The sequence below is a fragment of the Suillus subaureus genome (genome assembly GCF_016647635.1).
Source record: "Suillus subaureus strain MN1 chromosome Unknown BJ212scaffold_7, whole genome shotgun sequence".
Taxonomy (NCBI): Eukaryota; Fungi; Basidiomycota; class Agaricomycetes; order Boletales; family Suillaceae; genus Suillus; species Suillus subaureus.
The window spans coordinates 68,924-87,967 of NW_024538563.1; the positions used below are offsets into that span (position 1 = coordinate 68,924).

The following is a 19,044-nucleotide window of genomic DNA, read 5'->3' on the forward strand; positions in this document are numbered from 1 at the left end:
ACAGGAATTTGTTCAAGTTTTCGAAATTGTATTTTGTTTGAATGGAGAGAGGATGAAGAATATACTCGAGAGGATGTATACCTAGGATGAATTTACCAGAATGTGAATGACAGTTAGGGGAGTATGTAAAGATATTTGATATTAAGTAAGAAAGCAGTGTCTGCCGATAAGGTATGCATGACATCATAGACACGGCCGACGCCGAAGGATATAGATCCAGGTGTTTTGGTAAGGATAAATATGTGTACAAGGATTGTGTCACATCGGATAGTATCCACTCGTCTACGACTGGTACTCTGAACTTCTTCTACTTTCATCTTGCTCTACCATTCAATAGATTCTATACCAATGGCCGGTGACCACCAATGTCCTGTCTGCCAGGCCACTTTCACTCGTCCACAGCATGTCGCTCGTCACATGCGATCACGTATGTACTTTTTTTCCATTCTAGCACCAGTTTCGCTCCACTTTGCCACGACTGACCCCCTGTCCTTCCTTCGTGATCAATTCATTGTACTGACCCATCGGCTCGCTCCTCAACAGACACAGGTGATCGCCCCTACAAGTGTCAGTATTGTGGAGACCAGTTTGCGCGGAGGTAAAGTCTTCCACTAATTGGTTTTTTCGATCTCGCTTAACTTAATCTACCTCAGCGATCTTTTATCGCGACACGTTAACAAATGTCATGCAAACGAAAAACCGCCACAAACCGCCACCAATGGTCGTCGCAAAGGCTCCACTTCAACCTCTCGAGCGACTACTTCGAAACAAGCATGTGACCAATGTGTTCAATCAAGCTTACCGTGCGACGGTTGCAACCCTTGTTGTACGTTCCCGCCCCAGAACTCACGATTCCATTCTCACATTTATTATGCGTAGCAAAATGTGTACAACGCAAGAGTCGATGTACTTATGTCAAATTCCACCGTCAAACCGCTCCAAGTGGCCCTGGCCATCATCTTCCTCGCCCCGCTTCCGTTTCTTCTCTCGGAAATGGACGGCTATCAATGGACTGACTTTATCCTTGGTCCTCCCCCCGTGAGCGTACCCAGTATGGATACTTCTTCGGGTGATCCGCTTTACACAACCCCGTTTTCCTTCAATCATGTGTATGCTTCGTCAGCAAACCCTGTACATCTTCCCATGTCGCTCTCTTCCGACTCTGACATCACTGGAAGAAATCGGGCTCAAGTCGAGCTTTTGCGTCATGCCGGAGCTCCCATGCTTGCAAATCCTCAAGGTTCATCGGCACTTTTGCCTGACCTTTACACGGACCATAATCAACCTTCCAACCATTGGCTGGGATGGGGCGAGAGCACAAATCCGGGGTTGACCGTTGCGCAGACTAGTCAACCCCAATTCGCATCTTTGGATGAAGCTTTCTCACAAAATCAATATGGTGCGGACGGTTCAGATAATTTCAACTCAGAAATGTTCACCGGGTCCTTCATTGGATTAGCCTATCGGCCTCGCCGAAGCTCCGTTGACTACAGTGATGGTAGTAGTGCTTCTCAATCCATCCCTTCTAGCGCTACTTCGTCCAATGCCCATCTCCCTCTCTCGACAGGGGATATGTTTCAGGACGCCTCAGAGGACTTTCACCAGCGAATGCTGCTTGACCCTCAACGCCGAAGAGATTCGATGACCTCTACCTCTGCGCCTGAATCCCATGACCAGCAATCCGATCAACATTCTCGAGTCGGTGAAGGCGGGTTCTCCTCCGCATTTGGACTCATGTCTATTGACGACCCAAATGTCCTTGCTGGGCTCTCAACAGATGGTGTACCTTTCTTCTCAAACGCTGCAATGAATATGCGACCTCATTCGCCGAATGCTACTCCGATGCCTCCCAAGGCGCTATCACAGCAGCAGCTCAGAGATCGTGGCATGTCGCTCTCTGCGTTGCCCACACCTGGTTTGGGTCGTGAGAGCGACATTTTGTGGAGGGCATTCATACGCACGCCTATGAGTGGACCTCATCCCGCCGGCTCAGAAGTCCCCGGCGCTATGCCACAATCACCCTCTTCACGCCGAAGAGTTCGTGTGTCCTCTCTTCCAAGTTCCAAGACGCCCACTATAGAACGAGCCCTTCCTGGTATTGCGAACGGTAACGGAGAGGGAGTACGTATGACGCTCCATGGCAACCCTGAAGATCTTCGGAGCTATGAAGCTGCTGTCAATGCTCGCAATGCATCGCTCAACCTCAATCTCCCCAAACGGCGATGTACGAGGGCAAGCCCACCTGCATCTGTTTCTTCAGGTGCACGTGGCACTAATCGTCGCACAGATACCACACATTCGCAGTCGAATGTCGATTTTGATTTGAACGTCAGCCGTCCTTCGAGCTCTTCGTCGGCGTCGTCGCTTTCGCACGCATTCATGTCACCTCATCTGCCTCCCATGAAGGGAGCTGCGCCGCCTATGAACGGGGTGTCCATTTCGTTGCCTGTACCTCGCGTGAGCAGCATGGGAAGTTCAAGCACTCAAAGCGGGTCAAGAGATGGGTCAAGGGAGTCATCTGTCACCTCTGACTGCACGGGAAGCTCGGAGGGTGAAATATTCCGGCCTGCTTTCAAGCGTCTCCCTTCACAGACCCTGGGTCCGGTCAATGCCAAACGTGCTCAATTCGAAAAGAACGGAGTTGCTGAGAAGGGATCTATCATTGTGAACGGTTCGCGTCACATCGCTGCGCTTCCTGGACGCGCTTGCCAAACGAGCGATAAACATTCGTCTCGCAATGGTTTAAACGCGCCACGACATTAAAGCATCCATCCTCCTTCATTTCCGTCGTATTCGTTCTTCTGTGTAGTGAAAAATACCGTACGTTCTTCCACCAATACCTAAGGCTATTCATTGGACATAGTTATTTCTTCTTCGGGTGCTGTCGCTTACTTTTCTTTGGCTTCTGTGTTGCGATTTGGATACCTTATTCTCATGTATACTACGGTGTACGGCACCTATACACACACGCGAGTAGTACTGGTTATAGCATACGCTGCCACTGGCATAGTATGTCACAAAATAAAGCTTGTCCTTTGTAATTGAACGAATCGAATTCGATATATGTCTTGCCAGCGCACATTTCGTCGCGCTGGAGCTTGGAGATCTTTCCTTATCGAATTCTTTCGAATGAAGGCCGCGGCTTAGGAGACAATCGCGAGGACTAGAGTTTCAGTTGAACATGGTTGACAGCACCAAGAACTCTGTTTTAATGGTGTAAACCTATGTCGTGACGGGTTCCCATTGGGCTCCCGTGGGAAGACGAAGGGTTGCTTTCAGTGCTATGCAAGACATGTCATTTGTCAAACTTGTGAAATTGAACCACCTAGCAGATCCTGGCAGACGGTTGTTCAGAACTTCCTGGCCCACCTGGTTCCGACTTCATCATAAATGATTCTTGCAGCAGTGATTATCCACTGCTTCAAACTTCACTCCTTACTAACACGGTACTTTTTGTCAAGCTCTCCTTCTGCTACATTTGGCCTCCCGGGCCGGCGGTTTCTCGGCAGTATGATAGGCTACGGCGTATGTCAATATGTATTCACCTGGCAGTGTGTTTAATATTCAAATTCCCAGATCTGTGACCATCCAATGCCGTTGATGACGGTCCAGGACAAGGTATCGTTCGAGCTCAACTGCCACTCTTTCGGTCGACACGCAGATACTCAGGCTCGGTAATTTCAGCACTTTCAATACCCTCGTATGCATGTGTGGTGGACTGGTGAATAATTCTACTTAGTGGGCGGCAAAGACTGATTAATATTGTCGATGGTGCGCTAGGAAAAACTATCGAACCTGCCGCGATGCACGGATCTTGGTCATCGCGCGACAGAGTGCGTACTTTTCGCTGAATCGCTGTTTTTAAACGTTTTCAACTCGCTGGCCGATAACGTGGGCGAGAGATGCTAGTTAACGTTCATCATGAACGATAACTATATCGGATTGAAGCCATTAGAGGACGGGACATAATGTCATTTTACCGACTAAGCAAATGATGGGGTTGTCTTGATGCGATGTCAGTGTTACTCGGAAATGAGAAACGTAAGTCGATCGTTCGCCATGACATTGTACTTCTGCGCAACCCTTAATTACTGTAGGAACCGGCATCTACGCTAAGCATGGAACACGTCATTGTGGATTATGTTTGTATTTGATTCTGCAAAGGATTTGATGTGGTACGACGAAGACCCCTGAAATTGGCAACGTAATGGCTGACTTGCAATACTTGCAATACGTCCTAGTGGGGGGCTTCATCTATTTGTTGCAGTTGGTGCGTAAGCTCTTGTTTTTCTCCCTTTGGGTAGTCACTCAAGTGGCTCAGATAATTTTATCAAGTTCTATCTGCGGCCCTGGCCAAAATAGTTTATGAGTATTGTTCCCTGCAAAACTGCGGCCCTACCCAACATATATCTGCAATGGGCCAGTACCCTAAAATATGACACTCTCACACCAACAGTGAGGCGCTTCGAGTAGCGGGAATCGGATCATCCAACTAAGCATTTCGAACAATCCCAGGCTTCGCACGTGGGAAAAGATAGGTGTTCAGATGCCTGTTCCGGATCTTGTCATTGGGTATGACGCAGATTGGTATCGAACTACATGGTAAGCCTGGGAACATTAGTATCCAGTTCATTGTCACATCCTTCGAGTTAGCCGCTCAAGACGACGCTAGTCTCCGATTCGCTGCATCTAATAGGAGCAGACGATATCGGACATACTCACAAATATCAAACTGGATATGACACATCCAGGATCGTGATAGCACAGGATGGTGGACTGCATCTCTGCTGCGATGTTCCTTACTGAGACGCTCATACCGAATGCACGATCCCGGGCCTAGTACTGCGTTTGTCCTCGAAGAAATGCCAGATTCCAATGGTTCTTCAAAGGAAAGTCAACTATTACTGCTTCCGTGGCTTCGAATCTCGGAGGACTCTGCGTATCATTGATGCCCCTGATATCCTTATGCTTGTTGTTATGGGGGGCCGTGTCTGGTGGACAGGGCACGGACTGCAATGGAAATTAAAGGTCAAATCTCTACGGAAGGCGGCGACTCTTTCTATCGGGGACTGACTACAACATGCAGCAGCGACTTCTTACGAGCCGGGACCTGGCACTCCACGGCGCCAGACCACCCTGGTACACTGGCTGTTGTGACGGCTTGGTGGTCAAATGTGAAGGGTATGTATGTTCTGCTCCGATCCACTGCTCTGAGAGTTGGGACTCAGTATTGTAACTTCTGCAAGCAGTTGACTTACAAGTATACAAATACGGTTACTTGACACAAGAAACCGCATACTGTGACGAAGGATGTGGATAAAACAGAAAGTGGGTAGTCCTCTGCTGAGATATAATTCCAGTCCTAGGTGAGGAACGAGCGCGACCCGTGATCCGTGCGGTCTTCGGTATCTGCTGTCGAGGCAGGCCGATATCAACAGTTTCTTTGTCCTTGCGTGTGTTCTCTTTGGTTTACATATTCTTCTACAACATTCTCTGTCGCTCCCCAAATTTTCTGGCATCCATGTCGACCTTAGCCTCAGCCTCTCTAGGTCCAAGACGAGGCAAGAAACACTTGCTACCTGCTCTCCACTCCATATTCCCAGCATTGCCTTACCTGTTTCTACCCTTTCCTCTGCTAGCGAGCGATGTACTCTTCCCCTCTCGTGGTCCGGCCATGAACAATCCCTACTCGTTTTAACTGTAGCCGTCATTGACCACCCCGATATTCCCACCGCAGGCTCCCCGTGGTCAAGGCACCCGCCACTGTTCCTACTGGCAGCCCCGCCCCACTTCATCCACCCTTGGTTTCCAATTCTGGAAGCTTTTAGCAGAGGTCTCGCCTGTGTCAGTCATCCACTCCTACTAGTTTATATTCGACTAGGATTGTGTCACCTGCGCTATTACTTTGCGAGGCAAACCATGTGCAGGCCACCGCAGAGAGGGCGACAAAGCTCAGGAACATCCGAGCTATTGACGGAATCAAACATGCATGAGCTCGATGATTGATATCGTTTTTAGTACAAAGAAACACAAAGTACAAGAAACATGAAGTATGATGGAAATACATATACACGAGCCGTGGGCCCTGTCATTTCTATTGTCCTATTTCTTTCAAGTTGGGACTACTTCAGTACCGGCGCTGCTGCAATTTTGGTGTCGATTTCGACAAATGGGTCCGATGGGCCAGCTTAGGCTCAGCCTAGAGGGGGCTTGGGCCCACACGACGTTGACCTAAGCCAGGCATCGCCATTGTCGTGTGGTACACACTTTGTGACTACGATGGTGCCTCGGGTTGACCTGTTCAAAGAATTTGTCTTTGTTTCAACTGTCTCTAAAACAAATGCTATATTGTACGCAGTCTTCTACGCCAATTTACACTCCTTCTCAACATCTGCAAGGACTTGGGCCCATTTCCCTCCATTCCAAGAACTGATCCTGACCCACTCATCCTCCTTCAGAATTCGCTTGAACCACAACAAACAACAAGCAATAACGATGTCTTCATACGAAAAAGTGTCACCCATGATCCACTTCCCGTCAGTCTTCTGGTACAATTCGTACAAAGTATTGTACCCCTTCTCTAGTAGGTCCCAGTCTTCATCGTACTTCCCATCCCAAGGCAGCGGAATGTCCATCGAACGAACTCCAATGAAGAACTTGGCACTGGCGGGACTCAATATTTCTGCAGTTCGTGCAAACAAAGTCTTCAGAGCAGGTCGAATGAGGCCGAAGTGGGCCGAGTCGAACGCGCGTATCAGGGGTTCTGAGTTATTGGGGAAGATGGGCTTTTCGGGGTATGTCTTTTCGAGATAGGAGGCGATTTCGAGGGAGTCACTGATGAGAGCACCGGTGTTGGGGTCGCTGAGGACGGGCGCAGTATAGACATCCGAGCCGTCTCGGCGTTTGCTTGGCTTTGCACCGATGGACTTCATAGCGATGGAGATGTCTGAGTATTCGACCCAGAGGGTCACGAATGGAAGATCCTTGTAGCTCAAAACGAATCTGAGGTGCAGCAGATTCCGGTCAGATAACAAAGTGTGGCATGTAGAACACGAACTACTGACCTCGGCTTTGCGGGGTTGGGTGAAAAGTTATTGCCTGGTAGCTCAGAGAGGATGTCATACAGGACAAGTGGCAGCATCGTGGAGTATTGAGACGTGGGGTTGGAAGTGCTGCCGTCAACCTTGAAACTCTTTTTAAAGGCTGAGCTTCATTCGTAAGCGTCGAGTGCATCTGAGCTTAGTTAGCGTGCCCGTGAACACTGGTATAGCAACTAGTATTGCCCCTTGATGCATACTAGTCCACATCGGGTGGAGGGCATAGTCAGCATCTGTGGAACCATCTGTAAGAAGGTTCACGTACGGGTCCCAAGCGCCCGCCAGTGATGGTGTTTAATCAGCTCCAGCCTTCAAACATCCCACGACACATAAGGAAGGCAACCATTCCTTCTTTTACAGTGGCCTGCACTTGTGCATTGCACGAGTGTTTAGTGTGACGCACGCTTTGTGGCGGTGGTAGTTTGAGTTTACTAGTAACCTGAAGAAATCCGCTCACCTGCGGACGGAGAAGTATTGTTCCCAGTAGTAACGAAGAATGAACTACACTTGCTGTATCTTTTCCCTCATTCGTCGTTGACAGCGTCCAAATCACCGCAGTACACCGCAGCACGCTCCGTATATGGAAATAGGGTGCTGCGACACTGGTTGACTTTCCGTAGGATTTGGAGCCCTAGATTTCTGTCTAAACCTTATCAGCAGAGTATCGGCTTAAGTCTGAAATTTGGAAGAGGAACATGTCTTCAACCACGACTCGTTTGAAACACGAGACGGGCGTTGAGCACTATACACATGGATGGATTACAAATCCAGCACGATATTTTGGAGGACGAAGCATACCACGACATAGAATTGCTCCTACGAGTTGCTGTGTTGGGAGGCTTAATGATTGCACGCGCTCAGCTGACGAAGCCCGATAAAAACGCACCGAATGCAGACGTCTAAATCACACATATCTGGTGCAAAGTGACCTGCTATCAAGTCCATACATTGCTACTCCATGGCAAACACTCTACCATGCACGAAATGACAGGGCATTCATCACCACAATAGGCTTTGATGTAGAAATATTTCACTATATCCTTGATGCTGGGTTTGCGACACAGTGGTGCACGAACCCTATTCCTCGAGGTGACGTGTCCTCGGTGGCAGAGTCACGCGTAAATCGACGCTCTCTTGATCCGTCTGGCGCTCTCGGGACTCGTACTGCATTTGCTAAATTTACCATGTCAGAAGTCAGTCTAATGGAAATTTCTGCACTCATACCCTCGACGGTTCCCCGTCATCTTCGCTTTTCACGTGTCTTACCTTGCCGCTATGAGTAATTTCCATTAGTTCGGGCTATGTTTGGAAGCCATTTTGAAACTAGTAGAATCCCTCGTTCAGACTAAAGCAAGTTGTTTGATTCAAGTCTGGAATGTCGTGGCAAATAGCGCAGCAGTCGCAGTGTCCTTAGAGAGTGACCTTATAGCGAGCCGTGGCAACTCGCATATCCCGCAAGTCGCATTGGAAATTGTTCCCAGTTTATTACGGTCCAAGTTGACCGGCAGGCGGGGTTAAAGGAGAAGGAAATACAAGAGAGAGCAATGAACTTCGCTATGGACCTCAACGAAGCGTCAGTGTCAGATTGTTCGAGAACGCCTGAGCCAAGGTGGGACGTCACTCAAGCGCCCAAGCTCAGTAAGCACACGACGCGAATTGCTTCCGCGGGATCAAACGCCCAGTGCTTTCAGTACCGTGAAACTCGCAGACTAAATTGCACCATGCAAGTACTACCAAATATTGACATTCCTGAGACTGAACCCGGAAAAGTTCTGAACAACATACTTTTACTTGCTTGCACGTGTCTTTAGCAGGTCCTTGAAGGACACATGCACAACAAGTTCAGTCGTCCTTTACCATACATTCATAATAGAGTGGAGTCTATGGTGCTCCCTCGTGTAATAGTGCCAGCGGTTTTTTTAGGAGACCTAGCCCAGTGAGCACTATAATGTGTCCTAGTGCTGCCCCAAATAGACACGGAACTCTTCAGAGTTATATATGAAGGAAAACTTCCATAGTGAACCATCACAACTCTGTGCTATGTCGTCTCCGCAGAGTGGGCCGTTACTGCCATTCCAGCTGCTATAGGGACTGTTTCGTCGTATACTGAGATGATGACATACGTTACTCTAGTCTGGCACACCCACGAGTATAGCTACAGTCTTATATCGCTACTAAATCCATTAGCATACATTTGTCTGTGATTAACATGAGAGTAAGAGTTCATTCCCCCCAAAATGTAAAATGTCCACGGGGGCTGATATGGAGAGCGTTCGTTATGTCGTGATCCAGTTACATCGGTCAATTCGTTTGTCCTGTATCGTCGTTTCCTTGAGGGTATCTCCAGATGTCATGTTGATCCGAGCAACCGGCCAAACTGAGAGCATAAGATTTAATCCACTGTAGCGCAGCGTGTTGGTTCACTCACCTTATCGGTCGAGTAGCTAATGATAAACGCGCAGTTCGACTCTTCATGTCCCTGAGTGCAGTAGTCGTCCAACGGCGCAGCCGATTCCATGCTTTGTTCAGGCGTAGCTTTGGTAGGCAACAAGTATTGGAGGATGCTTGCTTCTCGATCCCTTTATCCCGGGCCTTCCCCTCGCATTTCGTTTCGGTGGCCCATCCTATGGAATGCGCAGACTAATATGCAGAGATATCGTGAAACTCATGGAGAGATCGAGAAGACAGACTGGGATAGTACTCACATCAGATTGGACAGACTTTATTGATTTTTCATCACAGGCGTCTATTGTTACCTTTGGCGGTTTATTCCCGGAGTATGATACTGGCTTCAACACAGAATTCGGCATCTCCACCACCGTCACGCTCTCTGCACTCAATGAATCCTACGATGTAATATATGAGGCAACCTGCCAGTGAGGACAGAACGCGAGTCTAGCGCTCACATCAATCCGCACGACGTTAAGAACATCTTGCTGCACGTTGTAGTTCATGAGCCGCCGAGAGCGCTTCAATGATGGGCGTGTTACCATCCGCGTCCATAAGTTTGCTTCTGACATCGAATCTGGGCCAAGAATTGTGGTGCAACATGAAGGAATCGGTCCGGATCCTGATGGTAGTTGCTGAATCTAGAGGTACGATCAGGCGCGGCCATGGTGAGCCTCTCGAATGCTGGATCATGCTTTGTGAGTACATGCCTCGGGTATCCGGTAGACCCATTGGTCATGCGTGGGAGATCCACTGGAGCATCCGCTTGTGAGAGATGGCCCTCCCACACCGAATGTGGTAGAGTGGGGCTGCTGCCAATCGTAACTGAAGGAAGACGGTGCTACGAGACTTGTCCATGGATACTCCCCAGACGCGAAGTACTTCTCCAGGCCATCTTCAGTTAGGAATCCTCCCTGCATGGAAAAGCTAAGTGCTCGTGAGCAAGATGGCGCTTTCGAGAACTTTACTCGGAAGACTCACGGACCTGGTAGGGTTGGACGAGGGTGGAGATAGACAGAACCACAAGCTGTTCGAAATTGAGCGAGTTATATTTTGCAATTGTTGTTCCCGCAGGATGGCACGAGGCCGACTGCACAGGAATCAGATGGTGTCGTGCAGGTTAACTTGGCTATGATATTTCTTGACCCGGTAAGGAATGACCGTCCGGCCTCTTCTGCCTGTACCGGTGCAGACGCGCTCGGTACCGTTATGGTGCTATAACAAGTCCCTCCACATTTCTCGATGAGAATAACTCCAACCAACCCCATGGACGGTGAAATTTTAACTCAGTAGGAATGTGTGGCTGCAAGCACAGCGACCACGATCGTGAGACTCATCGGTATCCTTAGAAAGATGCGATAGTGGAGGATAGCCTTGGATAGCCGCATCAATTGAATCGCTAATTCATGATACCTAGCCCTACGTCACTTGCTAATGTCCCAATAGGTTAGCTATATAGTACCACGACGCTACTGTCCGCTTGTACCCAACTTATACACCTATCACATCCATACGCGTTCTATATTATTGCAATGACCTTTGTTATTAGAAAGCTGGAGTTTGGCTGACCACTTTGCCCAAGCTTAGGGGTGGAAGTAAATGCGTTTGAAGATCTTGAAGCTTAGAGGCGGGAATCCAAATCCTAGAGAGTATGCAGTTTATATTTCGTTGATGCGCTTAGCCGATGATCCAAAGCCAATCCTTGGCGAACTGCCCGCGGATGCTCACGGAGATACATTTCTGCTAACAAATCGCTAAATAGAGTGAGCAAGATAAAATGTAGAATATCAATGTGTACGGGCTCGTCCAAACGATATGAAAGAATTATACTACTCCCTGATAAATAGCTTACCACCTGTATTACAGCGTTATGCCTAAGTGCAAGTTGGAATATCGGACAGTGGGACATGTTGAGGTCGATCTCGAAGAGAATGCAGTGGAACGCAGTATACCCGTGTGGCAACGACACCATGGCTTGCTACCTGAGGACATTCACCATTCTAACGTGAGCGTGATGACGGGATCCAGGGGATGTGCCTCATGGATAGCTCCAAGAGCATCTGCGTGTGATAGGAACAATTGACTTCTGTGAGGAGCTGGCACAGCAGGAACGGCATTTATAACTTGCAATGCTTGAGCTGTATGTCAATATCAATCAGGTAGTCACAGACACGTTTATCTGGTCAAAGCGGTGTGGATAAGGCACAGACACCAAGTAACAAAAAAAATGGTCGGGACTTACGACGGAGCCACGAGGCATCTTCTTCGAAAGATAACAGCCGCATCATGAATTTTATTGTTCCGATGGTGGTGGATCAAAGACGACATGATGGCAGAGAGTGAAAGCAGACACCGCCTGAAAAGGGTATCAAATCTTCAAATAACGATAGGGGGCAGGCATACAACTAAGGGAAAGACAGTAATAGACAAGATAATGGGAAAGGACTCTAGCCAATGGGATGATGTGGTCTTTGGTTTGGAGAGTGAATGAGTGCAGAAACGAAAGAACACGAGATAAACGGACCTGGTCATGGAGTTTCCCATGCAAGTCCTCCCAGCTTTGTGCCTTGCACCTGGTACCCTCTCGATGCCTTCCTCTCCTTCCTCTGCTCTGACTGAGAGCGTACAGCCTTTGCTGGTACATTCTCAACCTCGACCAATTCCTTCACTTTAAGAATTTTTCCTGCAGCTTCTGGGGTGTGCACATGATACACAGTTTGCATGCGTCTATGTAGACCGAGTGCTACCAAGGTTTCCTTCTTCCGTTCGCCTAGTGCAATGGCGGAGCGGCGGAGAGTGATTTTGAAGTGGGTATTTAATTCTGATTTGGATGCTACTTGTTTTTGTGCTGCTGTCGCGAATGACCGTGACGAGGGCGTGAATATGTTGTTCGGTGTTATACGGAACAACGACGCCATAATCCTTGCAAATGGTGGATGCGGCAAAGGTCAATTTGCTGGACAATGTTCGCTTACTAATCAACCCGTGTTGCATGGTCCGAATTTGGACGCGTTCGAACTCCTGATTCACGATTGTCGAGATGAGCTCGCTATATCGTTCTGCAATCAGTGCCCGAATAGCAAAGTTACCGCAGCTACCACCAAACGATGAGGATGATGATGAACAATCTGAGATTGCTGATGGAATCGGCGAACTCTCGACTGGCATGGGGCCACCTCCACTGTAGGTCACCTTCCATCCAGAGTCCAATCCTTTCTTACTCATTGTTATATGGACCACGGCCAAGCACGTCTACCCGAAAGCCAAAGTCACCAAATCCTGAATTCAATCCATTAAGTCCTGCTTCATACTTTTCTCAGGCATTGCAGATATCGCTCCCTACCCGAGCCCTTGACGTTCGGGTATATTACACTCCTCCGAAGTACGACGGCGGGGGTGTTATTGTATTCCACCACGGTGCAGGATATGCAGGTACAAGCTTTGCATGTCTCGCTAAAGAGATAAGTGAGGTCATGAGGGACAATGTCGGTGTCCTGGCCTTTGATGCCAGGAGACATGGTATGCATTCGCTTCAGGGGAATGCGAAATACTCATCGTGTTCCAGGAAAGACAACATCATCTCAGTCTGATGAAGACCTATCTATCAATGTCCTTGTTGAGGATTTCTGTGCTCTGCTACAAACGGTTTATCCTGATGTAGCAGCAGCTCCAAATTTAATGGTGAACTTCATTCTCCCTTTTACGCATATTGGATTGATGACACCCTGAGTAGCTTGTTGGACACAGCATGGGAGGATCTGTCTGCGTTCGCGCTTGTCCCATACTTCAACAACACAAATTTAATATCGCAGGAGTGGCCGTTTTGGATGTAGTAGAAGGTACCTATTATTACATCAAATTCTGTAATTTGCACGAGTTTGACCTATCACCAATAGGTACAGCAGTAGAAGCGCTGCCTCACATGCACGCGATTCTCAATTCTCGACCCGAGGGTTTCGATAGCGTTGAGGAAGCAATCGAGTGGCAGTTCGTGTTTCGTGTCACCTTTCATAAATGCTATATTCATACTTGCTCATACAGCGTCAATACGGGCCTTATCCATAACCCCGTTTCTGCTCGTGTTTCAATCCCATCTATCATTGTTCCTGCAGATTCTCCTCTTACGCCCAGCACGCGCGCAAATATTGGATTCAAATACAAGTGGCGTACACCACTCCGGTCGACGGCGCCATACTGGGATAGTAAGCCTATACTTATTCCTTTGACTTGCATACCGATTTTTCTTTCAGGCTGGTTCCCGTCGCTTTCATCTTTATTCCTCGGGCTCCGCTCCGCACGGCTCTTAGTATTAGCAGGTGCAGAGCGCCTTGATACGACACTTATGGTCGGTCAAATGCAGGGCAAATTCTGGCTCGAAGTCATGGCTGGTTCGGGTGTGGGACATCTCGTGCACGAGGTTCGTCAGTTGCTTGTGATAGACGCTTACTCGTCTATGCTGACGTGAAATTAGGACAATCCGACGAAGCTAGCGGAAATTCTGGCAGATTTCTGGAGGCGCAATGAACGCATTGTGGTTCGAGGTAATATTATCAAGACGGTCGGGGAGGTTTAGAGGAGTTAGATATGTCGATGTATATATGATTGTGCGCTTTTTCTCATAGTTTGCTCCAAGGTCGTTGCGCGCAACAACTCGAATCACAGTCTCGGTCCGAGACACGAATAGTATGAACTTTGAAGTATGATAAATTGGTCACTGGTCCTGGAGGTTATTACACAGTAGTTCAAATTTTAAACCGCCCGACTCCTGACGACAGCTTGATCCATGACGTCTGTTACTGGACCGGTCTGTGTCATATTTTTGTCCAAGTTTCTTCTCCATAAAGGGCAGAGTCAGTAGACTTTTCTATATGGGACATTACAATCTAATCTAAGGGGGCCCATACCCCTGCACCTCAGAGTCTGCCCTGGTGAGGCTTACCCCCACCAGTCCGCCGTTGCCACCATCAAATGCAAGTGGGGGATCATTCTCAACACGCACATGTGATGTGCTACAGCATATATGGCATGTTGGTCATGATACATATCGTCCTCAATGTCTTATGTCTCCCGCTGGGAACACCATCATTGTGACTCCCGCATTCACGCCCATAAACACTGAGCATCAGTGAATGGATGGATCTCTGAGAAGAACATATAACAATATATAGCTCATAATTACAAAAATCTGCGTAAATCTGCGTAAACTCGCCTATTAGTTTGTGACTGGGAAAAGACCTTAAGATATCTCGAGCTTAAACTTAAGGGGAAGGCGGAGCAAAAGCTAAGTCTGTTTGAACATCTGAGGTTTAATGAATGTATTATCGACCACTTGAGTAACGTACTTTGCAGGTCTATGTCATACAGTAGTTTGTATGACAATTTTTATTCAAACTATTGCCTCCCGGTACCGACTGCGTTCGTCATCCGCAGGGTCAAATGCATCGGCCACTGCAGGGCAGGCGAAGCAGGTGCAGACTTCGCTGTCTCGCTGTCCTTGAGAGGAGACATCACCGTCGAGAGCTCCTGCATGACCTTGCGATTCGAACAGTTCTGTTCTCATTGCAGAAGTCTGGGAGCTAGAAGTTGGTGATTGTAGCTTCGTGATATCTTGGACAGGCCTTTGACAATCGAAGCGGCATGGAAATTTGCTTCTAGGATGTATGTTGAGTGGTGCAGAGCCACGTGTGCCCTCCTTCTTTAAGCTGAGGGTGATGCGTGACATCATTGCGACCTTGTCAAGGAATTCAAGGAATGTGGCCGAGAATAAGATGAAGCAAGAAATTGCGTGAATCGGACTAACCGTTAATCTGCAAAATTTATCCATTGATATTCGGAAATCAGTTCCTAGATCTACCAATCGGCCAAACTCACATAAGTTCAAGTCTGAAAAAAAACGGTTTCAGAAAAAGCCAATTAAGTATGCCACATGACACATAGAAGACGTACTGTCCAGTAATATTCTTCAAGCCTTGTGGAGCCCTCACAATCATGATGGTAAAGATGAGGTTTATGGCACACATTACACTGTTAAATTACATTATACAAAAGTCTGTAATTGTTCAATCCAGGAACGTACCTGTAGAATAAAACTCCATTTGTGAATAGCGTGTAGATGATATGCCCTGCCTCCTTATTTTTTATCGAGGGCAATGTTCGGTTCAAAGTCAAAGCAAAGACGACCGTGTCATAACAGAGAGGAACCCATGCCCATGCGGATGCGAGACTTCCTCTAAGTTCGTTTTCAACATTCCACTCGCTAAAAAGCAGGGATAACATACACACGATCAGAGAACTCCATGCGACAAGCTGCATGAAAACTGTGAGTAGATGAGATAAGAAGCGTCCAGATAGATGGGTTTACGATGTATAGAAGAAGATTGAGGGACAGCTGATCGACAGATTAGCTGGACCTGAACCGCACATCAAATGACTTCGGCACTCACCCACGCCATGAGACAACAGCCAAGCGCCAACTGCCACCCAAACAAACAACAATAATGCTACAAGGATCACAACATATCTGTTGCCGCGGTACATAGCTCGAACACTGACGGATAGGATTCAGGAATTGTGCATGGTGATGATTGGTAGATTTCAATTGAGAGCTCACCGCAGGAACATCATCAATCCCGCAACTTGAATGCCAACTGCCGTCATAGCGCCCTCGTACCGAACGAAATGCTCGCACCTATGTACCTGTCACAACGCATTGAAGTTTAAATTGGATGTCTTACTTCTACATTTCTCGTTATATTATCTTCATCAGAGAAAAACTGAAAGTACTGACTATGAACGACCAAGAAGGCAGGCTATGTGCTTCATGATCATTGAAGCGTCACTGGTCGGCACAACACGCATTCAGAACTTACCAACAAGGTTCACGATGAAACCAATAGGTGTGAGGTACCGATTCTACACCAAAGTCAGGTAGGAATCGTCATTTTCTGGCCACCGACGTACGAGCAAGAATAAAAACGTCACTGAAAGTTGAAGTCACTACCAAGAAAACAATCAATGGACGAGCTTACAGAGTTTCTTCGGACGACCCCATATGATCTCTACCTGCGGTGGGTTAGCCAATGGGCCAGCAAAATAGTAAAGACAGACCTCATCTGCCAAAGTGATCGCATGATCCCATACCAGAATTGTGAAGCCAAGGATGCCAACAGCCTTCAGATGTCTCCTCAGCCTGGACCATTGGATACATACTTAATAACCTACAACAGCTTGAGAACTGGTAAGAGGGGTTAGGAAACCGAGGAACACAGCACGGGTATGGCACTTACGCTTCCAGCGCCTCACTGATGATTTTGGCGTTCAGTGGGATCGACATTGTCAGAGTGACTCTTAGATCGAATACTAGCTGCGCTATGAACAGAAGATCGAATAGTGCTGTTGATCTCAAAGAAAGAAAATGGTACGCAGGGGAATCAGATCAGCGAAAACTCACTGATAAATATGTACTCGTGATGTCCAAAAGAGCGAACAATACCAGCACGGAGATGCTTCATGATAGCTGTGTTCAAAACGTGAGCGATGCCAAGGTCCAGCCTGCGAGGCGTTTGTACTTTACGTGATCGCAAGGAAGCCCACGGTAACTTCCCCTGAATGCTGTCATTGAGAGCTTGAATAAAATTTTATTTGCCCTAAAGATCGGAACTGCATCAGGAAAATAACGGATCTCTTGTATTATATGAGGTTCATGCTTGTTAAGCGGTAAACGAGGTCTTCACCTCTGCTGTAAATAAGCCAATGCCCATACCTTGCTATAGGAGCCGAACAATTTCGGAGTGGTAACAGGTCAGTGAGTCACACATCACCATTCTCGTGCATGAGGTTCGTCGGGTATTCCAATTAGACTGATCCGAGTGACGTGAGCTTAGGATGATCCAAAGAAGCTGGCAGAGCTTCTAGCAGATTCTGGAAGCGCCATGTTGTTCACGAGTACGACTCGTACAGGGTTAAATGAGGTATATAAGTAACGAATGTTCTTGTGGGTATATCGATATAGTCCCGGGTGCGTGATCTTTTCGAAGGACCGTAGTTAATTTGTCGTGGCATAGGTGTACTCGGTAGTGGCGAACCCGACTCGGGAGTTTGTCGTATCATACACCGAGTAAAACCGCTCGCTGTGGAAGAATAATTCAGTAATCTATTTTCCCGGCAAAAAATGTAGCTCAGCGTACAGGAAACAATAGCCGTTCGTAAAATCCAAGCCAGAACCGGAGTCGCTCCCAATGTCACTGATGACCAGATATATGCCGTCGGTGGTGCCGCCAATGACGTGGTTTAACGATCGAGGCCAAATTTGCCCATTCGGGGTGAGCTCATAAGTAACCTCACCAGTAGTAAAATACAAGGATGAGAGCTGGTTGTACTGCTCAGATGAGATCTTTAACAATTCAGTGCTCTCATCGAGGGTTGCCCCCGTAGCAGACTTATATTTGTCGAAGGCATCTGAACAGTGAATTAGAAGGGTTTCAATGTCGCATAGGACGCCTACCAGTTGCAATGAGAATGAGTGTGGTTCCGGTATCGACTATACCAGCTGTCTCATTCAAAATGGTCATAGACCCATAACTGATGGATTGATTAATGCCCCAATATGAATTCGCTGGAGATGTCGATGTGATCGATACATAGCTAATGTCTCCAGTAATTTTGGATGCGTCATGACCGCCGAATGTGAGCTCGCCGTTGGTATCGTTAGAGGAAGCAGGTGCAAAGAACACTCCGAGTACTTCCGAACTAATTTTTTTCTGCGCATGGAGGTTGTCCATCACAGTTGCAACTTCATATGTATTACTGACGACGCCCTGTGTTAAACCAACTGGACCAAGGCCAAGAATTCCATCCAGACCACGCATAGTTGAGGCGGCAGATGCAGATGTGACGCCAAAAGATTGGTTGGCGATGACCAGATCAGAGTTCAGCGTTACGGTGTCTGTGTATTCCTCCCCCTCAATGGAACTACCACCGGCGTATGCAATATACTGGAAACGGTTTGACAAAATGTGTCACGTAGAAACAAATACTCACGAATTGATTGCGTGTGTCATGGCTTGTGTTAGTCTGCTTGTAAGGCTTGTTGGCTCCGATCCAGGTAAGTGAGCTTCCGGTGTCCACCAAGAGTGTGTCTGTATGAAATTGACAATACGTCAGATAAAGAAATTGCAGGAGCACGAGCAGCTCACAGTACGTTTCTGGACTCCCCACGCCAATGTCAGCGGTGTATATCATTGCAGTATTGTTTGCATTGACGGAAGAGCTGCCGCCAGCTCGTAAGATTTGAATTCGAGCTCGATCTGCAACCGCGATGTTCTTGATCCCATACGAGTTTATTCTTACGGCGAGCTTGAGAGCAGCTGTGCTTGACATTGTCCGAGGATGAGGCAAAGCGCTCGCTGACAGCGAGAGAAAGACAAGCGCCGGCAGGGCAAGCAGAGATGAAAATGATCTGGAGGGAACCATCTTCCTGAGCCATCCTTCTATAGCTGGG

General features: G+C 47.7%; 8 protein-coding genes across 8 annotated transcripts; 2 read left to right on the plus strand and 6 right to left on the minus strand.

Moving 5' to 3' along the window:
* Positions 1-154: 154 nt before the first annotated feature.
* On the plus strand, positions 155-3,189 carry BJ212DRAFT_1335782 (uncharacterized protein). Its single transcript, XM_041334921.1, has 6 exons — positions 155-427; positions 544-598; positions 654-830; positions 1,044-1,399; positions 1,460-2,224; positions 2,288-3,189. Exons 1-6 carry the CDS (start codon positions 349-351, stop codon positions 2,761-2,763), a joined length of 1,908 nt encoding a protein of 635 aa, XP_041195902.1. The 5' UTR covers positions 155-348; the 3' UTR covers positions 2,764-3,189.
* A 1,931-nt stretch (positions 3,190-5,120) lies between these two features.
* BJ212DRAFT_963401 (uncharacterized protein) lies at positions 5,121-5,887 on the minus strand. Its single transcript, XM_041344463.1, has one exon. It carries the CDS (start codon positions 5,793-5,795, stop codon positions 5,169-5,171), a length of 627 nt encoding a protein of 208 aa, XP_041195903.1. The 5' UTR covers positions 5,796-5,887; the 3' UTR covers positions 5,121-5,168.
* A 292-nt stretch (positions 5,888-6,179) lies between these two features.
* On the minus strand, positions 6,180-7,610 carry BJ212DRAFT_963435 (uncharacterized protein). The gene is made up of 3 exons (XM_041344464.1): positions 7,363-7,610; positions 7,065-7,296; positions 6,180-7,002 (listed from the first exon to the last, which is right to left on the minus strand). Exons 2-3 carry the CDS (start codon positions 7,139-7,141, stop codon positions 6,363-6,365), a joined length of 717 nt encoding a protein of 238 aa, XP_041195904.1. The 5' UTR covers positions 7,142-7,296; positions 7,363-7,610; the 3' UTR covers positions 6,180-6,362.
* A 1,442-nt stretch (positions 7,611-9,052) lies between these two features.
* BJ212DRAFT_963491 (uncharacterized protein) lies at positions 9,053-10,855 on the minus strand. Its single transcript, XM_041344465.1, has 6 exons — positions 10,531-10,855; positions 10,256-10,472; positions 10,004-10,186; positions 9,803-9,943; positions 9,526-9,737; positions 9,053-9,474 (listed from the first exon to the last, which is right to left on the minus strand). The coding sequence occupies exons 2-6, from the start codon at positions 10,463-10,465 to the stop codon at positions 9,399-9,401; spliced, it is 822 nt and encodes a 273-aa protein (XP_041195905.1). The 5' UTR covers positions 10,466-10,472; positions 10,531-10,855; the 3' UTR covers positions 9,053-9,398.
* Positions 10,856-11,825: 970 nt separating this feature from the next.
* BJ212DRAFT_1335826 (uncharacterized protein) lies at positions 11,826-12,516 on the minus strand. Its single transcript, XM_041334922.1, has 2 exons — positions 12,070-12,516; positions 11,826-12,014 (listed from the first exon to the last, which is right to left on the minus strand). Exon 1 carries the CDS (start codon positions 12,461-12,463, stop codon positions 12,074-12,076), a length of 390 nt encoding a protein of 129 aa, XP_041195906.1. The 5' UTR covers positions 12,464-12,516; the 3' UTR covers positions 11,826-12,014; positions 12,070-12,073.
* On the plus strand, positions 12,517-14,584 carry BJ212DRAFT_1335827 (protein phosphatase methylesterase). The gene is made up of 9 exons (XM_041334923.1): positions 12,517-12,728; positions 12,793-13,064; positions 13,111-13,226; positions 13,279-13,384; positions 13,442-13,532; positions 13,587-13,747; positions 13,796-13,962; positions 14,017-14,395; positions 14,463-14,584. Exons 1-8 carry the CDS (start codon positions 12,586-12,588, stop codon positions 14,116-14,118), a joined length of 1,158 nt encoding a protein of 385 aa, XP_041195907.1. The 5' UTR covers positions 12,517-12,585; the 3' UTR covers positions 14,119-14,395; positions 14,463-14,584.
* An 82-nt stretch (positions 14,585-14,666) lies between these two features.
* Positions 14,667-16,937, minus strand: BJ212DRAFT_1335841 (uncharacterized protein; the record flags this gene model as incomplete). Its single annotated transcript, XM_041334924.1, has 18 exons — positions 16,832-16,937; positions 16,767-16,779; positions 16,653-16,715; positions 16,574-16,607; positions 16,506-16,525; positions 16,415-16,457; positions 16,333-16,361; positions 16,304-16,305; positions 16,156-16,233; positions 15,989-16,092; positions 15,907-15,933; positions 15,824-15,851; positions 15,622-15,774; positions 15,492-15,569; positions 15,417-15,428; positions 15,346-15,352; positions 14,888-15,276; positions 14,667-14,832 (listed from the first exon to the last, which is right to left on the minus strand). Coding segments are annotated over exons 1-17 (1,078 nt in total), but the record flags the coding sequence as incomplete, so codon positions are not given.
* Positions 16,938-17,589: 652 nt separating this feature from the next.
* BJ212DRAFT_1477934 (acid protease) lies at positions 17,590-18,923 on the minus strand (the record flags this gene model as incomplete). Its single annotated transcript, XM_041339635.1, has 5 exons — positions 17,590-17,674; positions 17,732-18,002; positions 18,049-18,538; positions 18,585-18,682; positions 18,740-18,923. The coding sequence occupies 5 exons, from the start codon at positions 18,921-18,923 to the stop codon at positions 17,590-17,592; spliced, it is 1,128 nt and encodes a 375-aa protein (XP_041195909.1).
* Positions 18,924-19,044: the final 121 nt, after the last annotated feature.